This window comes from Urocitellus parryii, chromosome 9 (genome assembly GCF_045843805.1).
Source record: "Urocitellus parryii isolate mUroPar1 chromosome 9, mUroPar1.hap1, whole genome shotgun sequence".
NCBI classification, from domain to species: Eukaryota; Metazoa; Chordata; class Mammalia; order Rodentia; family Sciuridae; genus Urocitellus; species Urocitellus parryii.
Window position 1 is genome coordinate 19,037,603 of NC_135539.1, and position 12,342 is coordinate 19,049,944.

The 12,342-nt window shown below is 46.0% G+C and overlaps 1 protein-coding gene across 2 annotated transcripts in view; it reads right to left on the reverse strand.

Moving 5' to 3' along the window:
- Nucleotides 1-11,870, reverse strand: part of Nsmce1 (NSE1 component of SMC5/6 complex) — a 29,509-nt gene extending 17,639 nt beyond the window's left edge. The window contains exons 1-3 of one of the 2 annotated variants that reach the window (XM_077802520.1): nucleotides 11,820-11,848; nucleotides 5,128-5,173; nucleotides 4,559-4,705 (exon numbers count right to left, since the gene is read on the reverse strand). In XM_077802520.1, the coding sequence (XP_077658646.1) occupies nucleotides 4,559-4,694 (136 nt within the window). In that variant the 5' untranslated portion in view covers nucleotides 4,695-4,705; nucleotides 5,128-5,173; nucleotides 11,820-11,848. Of the gene's footprint in view, nucleotides 1-4,558; nucleotides 4,706-5,127; nucleotides 5,174-11,819 lie in introns of both variants that reach the window. The other variant, XM_026392183.2, reaches the window with a different exon arrangement.
- Nucleotides 11,871-12,342: the final 472 nt, after the last annotated feature.

The window sequence follows — 12,342 nt, forward strand, 5'->3', positions numbered from 1 at the left end:
GGAGATCCCATTACTCCAGCACCATCATGGAAAAGACTGTTTCCACTGACTCGCCTTCGCACTTCTTCAAAAACTACGTGTGACCATTTCTAGACTCTGTATTTTGTTCTACTGACCTATGTGTCTCTTTGTACCACTGTCCCATTGTTACGACACAGGAGCTACCCGAGTCTTGAAATCAGTGGTGCCAGTCCTCCAAGCTTTCTGAATTGAATTCTTCATAATGACCCAATAAATAGATGCTGCCTGTCCTCCTGAGTCTTGTGAGTCATTCCAACAAATTATCAAACACAAGGAGAGGGGCTGTGGAAACCCAAGCTTCACAGATTGTCAGCCACAAGAACAGATGGCCCAGGACTTGCCACCTGAGGTTGTGGCAATCTACAGACTGAATCCTTTTAACTTGGGGACTCTGGTGGTAACTCTGGGTGGACAGTAAAATAAACTGCTGGATACTCAGCTGGTATCTGGAGAACAGGAGAAGTGGTGTTACAAAAGGTATCGTGTGTTTAAGGTCAAGAGGGAAAACTGCCCGTCTCTCAAGGGACCACTGTCCTTCATTGACTAACGTCCAGGATTCCATACATTTGCCCACTTCTGGATTGTTTCAGGCAGGTAAGTACACTGGTCCCTGTATTCCCTCTGGGCCAAAAGTGGAAATCCTCAAGCCTGAGTCTTTTTTTTTTTTTTTTTTTTTTTTTAAGAGAGAGAGAGAGAGAGAGGGAGGGAGGGAGGAGAGAGAATTTTAATATTTATTTTTCAGTTTTCGGCGGACACAACATCTTTGTTGGTATGTGGTGCTGAGGATCGAACCCAGGCCGCACACATGCCAGGCGAGCGCGCTACTGCTTGAGCCACATCCCCAGCCCAAGCCTGAGTCTTCTTACCCACTGCTCTCTACCTCCTGGGCCTGCTACCACCAAGGGCTTCTGCTGGAACCCTCTGACCCCCTTGTCTGGTGACTCAGGAGACCCAAGGAGAAACAAAAACTAGCAGATACATGAGGCTCTCACACAGCTTTGCTGGCTAAGGGGACACATGCACAGAAGCTAGCTCTGGCTCAAAATCAAAAGTCTCTAGGAACACAGGCCCTCAGCACCGTTCTGAAAGGTCAGGCCCAAAGCTTTGCATTGGAACTTCAGAAAAGAATCTAAACTCTTCGCTGGCCCGAAGAATCTGGGAATGTTTCCCCTGAAAGACAGGAAGAAGAAAGCCCCTACAAAATCCCAGAACTAGAAGTGCTTTGACAGGGGCTGGAGATGTGGCTCAGCGGTAGCGCGCTCGCCTGGCATGCGTGCGGCCCGGGTTCGATCCTCAGCACCACATACCAACAAAGATGTTGTGTCCGCCGGGAACTAAAAAATAAATAAATATTAAAAAAAAAAAAAAAAAAAAAAAAAGAAGTGCTTTGACAGCTGGATGCACCCCGGGCAATAGTGCTTAGATGAGCCTGCAGGTTCAATCACTCCGCGGCCTCACGGCTCTCCTAGAGGGGAGATGTTTTCCCATTTGATTGGAAGGGATTTTCCAGGGCGTCTCTTCACAACACAGGAGAGTCCTGCAATGAGACTGAGTCTGGGACATATTGACTTGATTTTAAATAGCTTCCTCTCATCATTACTTGTTTTAAAATCTCTCTAGTAACAAAACCACATGGGAATAAATATTTAATGAGGGACAGGAGAAGACAGACTGTTGCTATGTCCTGCTCACCCCGCCATGACCACATTTGGGGCAGAGAAATCAAACATAAAGTATGAAAAATACAGTAGCCCAGCCCTCACCTCCAATCCACAGTTTCACTTTCCACAGTCTTATTCACCTGAGGTCAACCACAGTCAGGGTCAGTACAAACAACAGGTATCATGAGAAAGAGAAAGAGACGCTACATTGACATAACTTTACTGAAGTGTACTGTTTTTTGTTTTGTTTTTGTTTTTTAATATTTATTTTTTAGTGTTTTGAGGGGAACACATTATCTTTATTTTATTTGTATGTGGTGCTGAGGATCGAACCCAGCGCCTCATGCTAGGCGAGGCTCTCTCTCTTGAGCCCCAGCCCCAGCCCCTGGAGTGTACTGTTCAAGTTGCTGTCTTTATCATCAGTTGTCCATCACTACTGTCTGACTTATGTTACCACAGGTGTATGTGTATGTCAGTATAGGAGAAGCCATCACACTCACACACACAGTTCAGCACGACACCTAGTTTCCGGCATCCACCACTGTGGATCGTGCACCGTATCCCCTGTTGATAAGGGGGGAAACAAACCATAAATCAGTTCCTAGACACAGTCTATAGGACTTTCCTAAATTAGATCATAACTATTTTAAAGGTCAAGAAAAGGCAAAAACACTTTCATTCTGACTACTCAGGCCTCTGTTGCTCCTTGCACTGAACTGTGAAACTTCCCCATCGACAGTGAAGCTCACAAACGGACTTGTGTAAGAAACTAAAAGGGAGAGAAATGAATTGTCAAAGAGTTAAGAGTCAGTCTCATGCTATCTCTGGAGGACCGAGAGGCCACTTTAAAATCCTATTGTGCTTTTGAAGAGAAGGAGAAGCCAGATTGACAAGTATCATATTCTCTTTCAGTATAAAAGTTTCACATTTAAAATCCCTGCCCCCCACAGTTCAGACAGACACAGCATTCAGCATAGATCCTCATGGGGACAGTTCTCTACCTCAGCGTGGGTTATGCCTCTTCCTCCCTCAAGTTCCCCAAGAGGTCTGCACTGCCCCAGGAATTAAGCCACAGCCCACTACCTGGCTCCGGGCTCTCACGGCTTCACCTGCACTTGAGGAGCGCGCACTCCCTCCCCACAGGTCACAACTGCTCTTCAGGTCCCAAGGCATGTTTTTAGTGGGTCAACGACATCTGGGTACACACAAGTGAGCACAGCTAAGCAGGGCTCCTTACTGCAGGACCCTCCAGGTCTCTCACGTGTTCCTGTGCATCGCTGAGCTCCAGGAGGCCCCCAGAGAGGCTCAGCGGGACCAGAGCTCTGGATAACACACCTTCCGCCACCTCCTTACACTCCTCCTCCTTCTGCACAATTTGCAGGAACAGTCTCTGTGCCTGCCCGCCGGCCCGCTCCCCTGCTGACCCCGCACTGATCAGCCACCTGGGACCCGCCTTCTGACTCCATCATGCTGCACCGACTCAGTTCTGGAAGCCTGGCGCCCTCTGCCACGGGGCAGGGACCTGTGTGCTGTGCACCCCACGCCCCAGCCCCTTTTTCTCACTCCTCCTGCCTTGACTCACCGCTGTTATTTTTCTACTTTTCTCTTGAAAAGTAGAGATGCAGAAAGACAAAAATGCAGAAGAAAGATCTCTTAATTCTCACAAATCAGAAGTGGCAGCCATTAGACTGTGCTAGGATGGCACGTTGTCCTCAAGTGTTCTTTTTAATAAAAGACACAATAGGATGAAGATGAAGAGTCCTCCGACTTCCACTGCCCACTCACTCCCTCCTCTCATCAAAAGCAAGTGGCTCCCCAATGCCTGCTCACTCTCTCCAACGCCTTCTCACCCTCCCCGATGCCCACTCACCCTCCTGACGGCCGCTCACCCTCCTGGTCTCTGCTTCACTTCCCTTGTGGATGAATTCCAAAACAACAAAAATTATTTTGTACTTTACAAAAAAATGTAACAAATTGACAGCACACAATCAGTTTAACTCCTCGACTTCCTTTTTAACAAGATCTACTCATACTGACACTCAGCCAGATCTTGCATTTGTTTGGTTGTTTTGTTTTGGTGCTGGGATTGAACCCAGGGGTGCTTCACAGTCCTTCTGCAACTTCGCCAGCCCTTTGTTTTTAATTGTTCATTTTGAGACAGGATCTCACTAAGGCGCTGAGTCTCACCAAGTTGCTGAGTCTGGCCTTGAACCTGTTATCCTCCTGCCTCAGCCTTCCGAACAGCTGGCTGAGATCTGCCAATATTGATTCTACTGATCCCTCAGGATCCACCCTGATGGTTGACTGCTCTCTCCAGGTCCTGAGAACATGAACCAAGCCCTGTCTCCAGAATGCCACACGTTGCCCTCCGACTCCTCCCAAAGACCCACTGAGAAGGCGTGCTCCCAGCTGGCACAGGGCAAGGACGGCACTCGTTTCAGGTCTTGTTGGGTGTAAGGCTGTGCCCGGTGCCTGTGCTACGCTCCCCTCTTGCTAAAGAGAGCACTGAGGACTTTCCCGTGGTGCTCTGTACGCATCACCTCTCCTGGCGCTCTGAACCACCCTACGAGCTGCATAGCATTACTATCCCCATTTAAGAGTCCAGGAAACTGAGACCGAGCACATGCTGGTGCCTTGGTGTGAACCACGACTTTACGGCTTCAGAGTCCAAAAGTTCTCCTCTGTTGAGCTGAATGTCAGACTGACTTGGGGGGCTGCGGAGAAGTGGGCGAGGAGATTAGAGAGACAGCTGATGGAAGAGACCTGAATGCTCTCGGCAGACTTACTGGCAACTCGTCACCTGGCATTATACCAGTATTATCAGTCCCAACTGACACAGAACCAGGACGTGCTGGGAACAGGGAGGCGACACTTACTGTCATGGACCCTGTAGCAGTGCTTCTGCAAGCGCCTGACGTCCCACTCTTCCAGCACACCGTGAGTCATGAGCAGCTGCAGGAAGCGTCGATGGACGTCGGTCATGACGCCCATTCTCTTCGTGCTTCCCTGCATGTGTGGAGGAGCTGGAAAGAAACGAATGAACCCAGTCACCCTAAGCACACCACAAGCACTGTCCGGGTTTGTATTAATTCATGTTAATATAACTTTACTATGGTTTTGGAAATTAAGTTTTGCACGCCAACTACTACACAAGGGGCAGGGGCTGGGTCCTAAGGTGGGGAGCGGGCAGGGATTCTGGAGCCAGAGGCCTGGGTCCAGAGCCGGCTCCGCCACTTATTAGGGTGTGCAGTTAGGCCATTTAGAGTCTCCCCGGGTTCCATTCCAATCTACAAAGTGGGAATCATGTCAGAAACAGCCGCCAAAGAACTGCTACAAAGACACAATGAGTTCATACACATAACAGTCTGGGAACACAGTACGCACTAAATCACTGCGAGCCATTTTTACTATAATTCTGAATCTGACCCTTGGCTCAGCCACTTACCAGATTTATGGCCTTGGAGAAACTTAGCAGAGGCCTTGTTTTCTTCCTATAAAATTATAATAACATTCATTGCTTAGAAAACTGCTAGTAAACACTTAATAAAAGTTAGCTTCCTTTTCCTCTCCACAAACCTCCAATAAATCACCTGTCACAGTCGGACTGTGGGCTATTCTTAACATCCCTGCTCGCCAATAAAATGGGCTTTCCACAAACCACAGAGAACAAATGACACAAGGCCTGATCTAAACATCTGCTCCCACCACAAAGAGGCAGCACAGTGCAGGGACCAAGAGCAAGGACTTGGAACCAGACAGGCAGCCCTGGGACCTGGGTTGGCCAGGCCCCGCCAGATAGGAAGAATCATCTAACTTGTGTATTCAAATGCTATTCAAATGCAGATTCCAGGGCCCAGTCCTGGAGGGTGTGATTGCGGTGGAACTCAAAATTCTAAGGTGTTAACAGTCACCTTGGGTGAGACCATGACTCAGGACAAGAGATCCGCTGTGACTTCAGGGAATCCACAGCACAGAGACATTTTCAGCTAAGTGCCCAGTATCCCTGAGGCTAAGTCTACTCAGCTATAAAGCAGGGAGTAGAGTTAAGTACTTTCAAGGCGTAAGATGAGGTTCAAGAGGGAGGTGACTAGCAAAGGCTTGCCAAGAATCTAGCACGTGACAGATACACAAAAATGCTCCATCATCAGCTGGACCTCCAGCCCAGGTCCAGCGTCTCTGCCTGCCTGCCTGCCTGCCAGATGGCTTCCAGAATACCTCACCAGCATCTCCGCCTCAAATGAACTGGACCATCCTTTCCTCATAGCACCTCAGCCCCTCTCCCTGCTGAGTTTCTCTGTCAATCATCTGACCTGGAAGGTCCCAGCCACGCAGCCCTAGAGTCCACTGACCTCAACTCAGACTCCTGTCCTCCTTTCCCCCAGCCTCAGAACCCAGCAGTCCTCAGGTGCATCACCCACCAAGAGGGTCAGGAGCCTTCGTCCACCTGTACTGATTTCATGAGTTCAGCACCTTCTGGCCTGCAGGGCACACGGGAATTCGATGTGCCAGGCCAGGGGACTTGGGCTTTTATCCTGGAAACCGTGGAACTGAGGCCTTCCAGACTAAGGGTCTTCGAGGAGGAAGACGACTGAGCCACCCTGTGGAGGTGGACCAGCAGGGAAGACACAGAGCCCAGTAAGCAACCTGCCCAACACATCCAGCAATTGGGGACGAGGGTATCAATGAAGTTTGACAGAGGGGACAAAGAATAGGAATCATGATCACAACCATGACATCGCCATCAAATCCAAACAGGATGAATTTTAAAATACCTAGCGAGGCACATCCTAGTAAAAGTACAGAAGAACAAAGATTAAAAACAACCAAAGAGTAGGCAAGGTTACTTTCAAAAGAGCAACAAGGAGACTTGACAGCTGACTTCACAACAGTAAAAATGGAGTGTGTCACATCTTCAATGTGCTGGGAGGGTGTGTCCTTCAACAGACCATCTGATACCCAGCTAAACACTGAGGGTGAAATAAAAACATCTCCAAATACCCAAAAAAAAAAAAACCAGAAAGAGTAAGTGACCAACAGACCCTCCCTATGGGAAATGTCAAAGTACAAATTTCAGGAAGAAATGGATACCAGCTGAAAGGTCTAAAATGCAGGACAGAGTGAAAGTGGTAAATGTATGACCACGTTCTAGCTGATTTGTTAAGTGTATAAAACAGTAAAAAGAGGATTTGAGATCTTTTTAAATTAAGATAAATGAAAATAATATCATATAAATTGGGAGGTAACTGGCCACTAGAATTTCTGTTCCTTATGATGATTGTGAGAAGAATCAAAATACTTATGAATTGTACACTTGCATTTTACAATTTCTAGCATAACTATTTTAAAAACCAGAAGTAGCATACATTTTCAAAATTAGGAAAATAATTGGAGAAAAATATAATTAATCCTAAGGAATACAACAAAGAAGTAAAGAACAGAGAACAGGCACACATAATAACCATTAAAAATAGACAAAATAAATCCAATTAGATTAGTAATCACAATGAACAAAAATCGACTACATATTCTGATTTAAAGAAAAGGACCATCAGACCAATTTTAAAACTTTTAAAGTTAATAATAAATAAAATCTAGCTATATATTACAAGCTACTTGCAAAATATAAGAATGCTGAAAAACCAAAGGCAAAACAGTCGAGAAAGATATACTCTGCAAACTGACAGAGTTGGTGTGATTTTTAAGATGAGACAAAATCGATTTAAAGGTAAAAAAAAGATTACTAGCGATAAAGAAGGTCATCACAAAGTGATAAAAAGTTTCATCAAGAAGACATAACAATGGGCTGGGGATGTGGCTCAAGCGCCTGGCATGCGTGGGGCCCGGGTTCGATCCTCAGCACCACATACCAACAAAGATGTTGTGTCCGATGAAAACTATAAAATTCTCTCTCTCTCTCTCTCAAAAAAAAAAAAAAAAAAAAAGAAGAAGACATAACAATCTAAAACGTTTAGGCAGTTAATTAATGAGCCTCAAAAACACTCTAGATAAAACTGTCCAACTACAAAGCTAAACTTAGAAGTGCACAGTGGGAGATGTCAACACAGCCCCAGATGAAAGTGGACAGAACAACCAGCACAGAGAGGAGATCTGCAGGACACAGTACAGCTCAAGCTGACAGGCGAGCATGAAACACTGGCCCTGACAGCTAGAATACACTCACCAGCACACCCAAAGTAATCATGCCAACTGCCCAACAGGAGGCCAGAAAACAGGCCTTGGCAAATCTCAATGGGCCTCCTACTGACTGCGGCTCTGACCCTAAAGGAAGGAAGCTGGAAACCACAAAGACCCTCATTTGTTTAGAATTTAAGAAACACACTCTAAACAATCCATTATCAAAGAGGAATTATTAGTGAGGATCAGGAAATATTTTGAACTGAACAATCACAAAACATTACACAATAAAAAGTGATGGGAAACAAATCAAATAGAAAATAAACAGCATTAAGTATTTGTGTTCTTTTTAAAAGGAGGAAATGAAATAAAACAAATTATGTTATGTGTATACACAAATGTCACTATGAACACCTCTATTGTGTATAATTATTTACAAATATGTCACTATGAAAACATGTGTAATGCACTAATAAAAGGGGGGCTAAAAAATTAATGAGTTAGAAATCCATCTAAATAAGCTATAAAAAGAACAATAAGTGTTAAAGGAAAATAATGCACAGCAAAAATTAATAAAATAAAAAAAATAAAGCTATACCTAAGACAAAACCAAAAATATTCTTTAAAAAACCAACATAGTGAACAGACTCTGATGAGATTTCCCAAGAGAACACTTACAAATAAATAAGCAGTATTTGGAATGAGAAAAGAAAAACTAATTGCAGATGACACAAAGATTTTAAAAGAAAAACAATTTATAACAATCTGAAATTTTAAATAAGTACAAAGTCATAGGAAACTCATTAAAAAGTGATGAAAAAAATTTGAAAACATAAATAGCCAATATCTTTCAGGATCACAGCTGCAATAGTCCTAAGCAAAAATGTTAAACCTAACTCCAGCAACATGAAAATGAAACATTATTATTTATTTGGGTTTATTCCAGCAATGATTATCATTTGAAAATCAATCACTGTGAGTCACCACATTATAAGGGGAAAAGCATACAATTATCTTAATAGATGCAGAAATAATTGACAAATTTCAACATTTATTCATACTAAAAACAACAAATTTGGAATAGAGGGAAACTTCTTTTATATACTGAATGACATCTACAAAAAAAACCTACAGTAAACATAAAATGTTGAAAACATTTAAAAATCCAAACTAATCCACTACAATTCAATCAATGAAATTCCAATCAGAATCCCAGCAGGCTCGGTGTATATGTCAGTATATGATTTGACAAGATGATTCTAAAATGTACATGGAACACCTGGAGGCAAAACAGCAGACATTCTTGGGGAAGAAGGTGGGAGGACCTGTCCTACTAGATATCAAGACTTATTGTATCAATACAATAGTTACTGTATGGATATCAAGATATCAAGACTGGAGTAATGAATAGAGATGGCAATGGTATGGAATGTCAGGACAACTGGTCATCCATGTTTAAAAAAAATTAAATATGATCTCATACTATATATAAAAATTGATTCTGGAAAATTAAAAACTAAGGAAAAGCTATAAAACTTTTTAGCTAACAATATAGGAGAATATCTTTTACGTTTCAAGAGTAGGAAAGAATTTCTTTTTTTTAATATTTATTTTTTAGTTTTAGGTGGACACATATCTTTATTTTACAATTATGTGGTGCTGAGGATCGAACCCAGTGTCCCTGCATGATATTCGGGCACTCTACCAATGAGCCACAATCCCAGCCCCAAGAATAGGAAAGAATTTCTTGACAATTTTCTTTGAAAAGGTACAAACCAGAAACAAATATGCTGATAAACTTGAATGTTCCCTCTAATAAGAGGATACTAACCCATAGCAAGGGAGGGTAGGGAGGGCCAGTATAGAAGTTCACTGGATTAGACAAAGAAGAATGAAGGGAAGGGATGGGGGGTAGGAAGAAGAAAGCCGTGGAATGGAATGAATGGGACATTACTTTCCTCTGCTCACATATGAATACACGACCAGTGAAACTCCACATCCTACACACCCACGAGAATGGGATCAAAACTGTAATGGGTCGCACCCCGTGTGTGTATAATATGTCAACATACACCCTTACTGTCATGTATATCTAAAAACAAATTAAAATTTTTTATTTTGTTAAAATTAAGAACCTCTGTTCACCAAAACACCAAAGGGTAGGAGAGAGAGGAAGAAAAGGGCAGGGGACGGTCACAAACTAGAAGATATATAAAATACATGTAATCCACAAAGATTTATACTCAGCATATATAAAAGACTCCCACAAATCAGAATGGGAAAGAAAATCTTATAAGAGAAAAATGAGCAACAAAAAATTCACAGAAAGAACATGCACAAGTGATAAGTAAGCACATTAAGAGATGCTCCATCTCAAGGCTAACGCACCAATGAGCACTAAAATCAGAGCCGAGTAACGTCTCACCCACCAACAACTGGGTAAAAATTTTAAAGAATGGTTGAGGGTCAAACTTTCATCCACTACTGGCTGATTACAAATTCTTATAGCCACTTAATTAACAATCTGCTATATCCCCAGGAATCCGCTATTAGGTATACACCTGAAAGAAACTTTCACCTGTGCCCCAGGAAATATGTTTCTAGAAGCACTATGTAACAACCAAAGCCTGACAGCAAGCAGGATGAATGCTGCCCACTGAAGAATGGCTACATAAAATCATTATATCATGATATTCAAAGCAGCAATGCAGGTGAATGAAGAACTACTCACACCAATCTGTGTATCAGGATCCCATTACATAAAACCCCCCAACCAGCAAAGCCACATACTGCACTCCTTAGAGAAACACAAACTAACACGAAAAGCAAGAGAATGAGTAACAAAATATTTATGGCGGTGGCTTTCTTTGGGGATGGGGAGAAAAGGACTTAACGGGGTTTAGGGGGGTGTGATACCATATTTCCTTATCTGGTATATGGGTGTTCATTTCATTTTTGTTCTTCAAGCTGACATTCCCACGTGCTTTTATAGATGGTTACATAGAATAATAAAGAAAACCGTGTGACTATGTTAACAGCCAACACAAACGTTCATGAGAAGAATGAAGCAGAGACGGGGCTCAAATGTTATCATCTGGGGGAAAGGGGTGGCAAAGTGGGAGCGGGAGAGACATGCGTGTTCACGCATGTCAGCGGCCTCTATGAAAGACTGTGACAGGGCCAAACAATTTAAAAATCAAAATGCTTGTGTGCCACAAAGCGTGCTGGACAAAGCGCTGTGCTCGACTAGCCTCCTTCACTCCTCCCTGGAACCTTAGGGAAGCATGACTGACCCCATTTCACAGATAAGGAGACTGAGGCCCAGGTGACAGGGAGGGCGCTGGAGGTTTGCAAGTCCAGGTGAACGTTACGGGTGAACGCGTGAACAATAAAACCGTGTCCTAGGTCCCTTATCTGCAAGTGTCTGACCTCAGGGAGCCTGAGAGCAGCACTTTCTTCTGTGTGAAAACCTGAGCGGACCTGAAGAGGGGCTCTGGAGGGTTCTGTCCCCACCACGTGAACACGCAAGGTCCTTGGCCACGGGAAGGACTGCGGTGTGGGGCGCGGGGACGCGGCTGCGGCCGGCGGGTGGGACACGACGGGGAAACGCACGTGCACCACGGCCCTCGGCCGCCCCCGGGGAGCTCTGGATTCGGAACACGCCCAGCCGCGGGGCTTTCTGGCGGGGGCTGCGCACTCGCGGCCCGGCAGCAGCTCTGCACGCAGGAGCGGGGCCCGGGGCGGGGCGGGGACGGCCCGGCCGGGTGCGCCACAGGTGGGGCCGGCGTGGACCGACCTGTCACCGGGGCCGGTCTCCCCGCGTCGGCGGCCCCGCTCGGGCGGCTTCCTCAGCAGCACAGAAGCCCCCGCCCCTCCCGTCCCCAGCCCCGCGCTCCGTCACGGCACACCGGGACCGACCCCGCCGCCGGACCCGCCCAGCCCCACCTTCCGTCCTCCCCTCTTCCTTCCCCGCGGGCCGCCCGCTCGCGCGCCCCGAATTACCCGCCACAGCACCCCAGGCAGCCCAACTACGCCGGCGGCTCTGGCCGGAAGGCGGGCTCGGGCACGCCTATGAGGCGGGGCTGACGCGAACGCCGCGCTCCCATTGGTGGACCCTGGCAAACGTGCCCCGCCCGTTGGGTGACGCATTTCCGGTTCTCCCGCCCGCGCCGCTGGCCTGGCTTCGCAGAGCAGTGGGTTGGGTCCGGAGTTACGCGCTTTCCCGCTCGGCTCCCGGTACTTACGGGAAAAGGCTTCCGCTGATCGCCCTGCGGCACCACAGAGGCATCCCCGACCGAGAGCCGGGAAAAGCAGGCTCGCTGCCTGTGCTTCCCCTCAAAGCCGCGATTCCGCAGCTGAACTGACCTCCGTTTCCTCATCTGGGGACCCACTGGCCTCGTCGCAAAGCCTGAGGGCCCTGTGGTCGTGCAGCCTGCGCTAGAATCCCAGCGCTGCCACTTGCTGGTTGCCAAGTCACCGAGCCACTCTGAACCTCAGGCTCTTCTTCTGTTGAATGGAATAACAG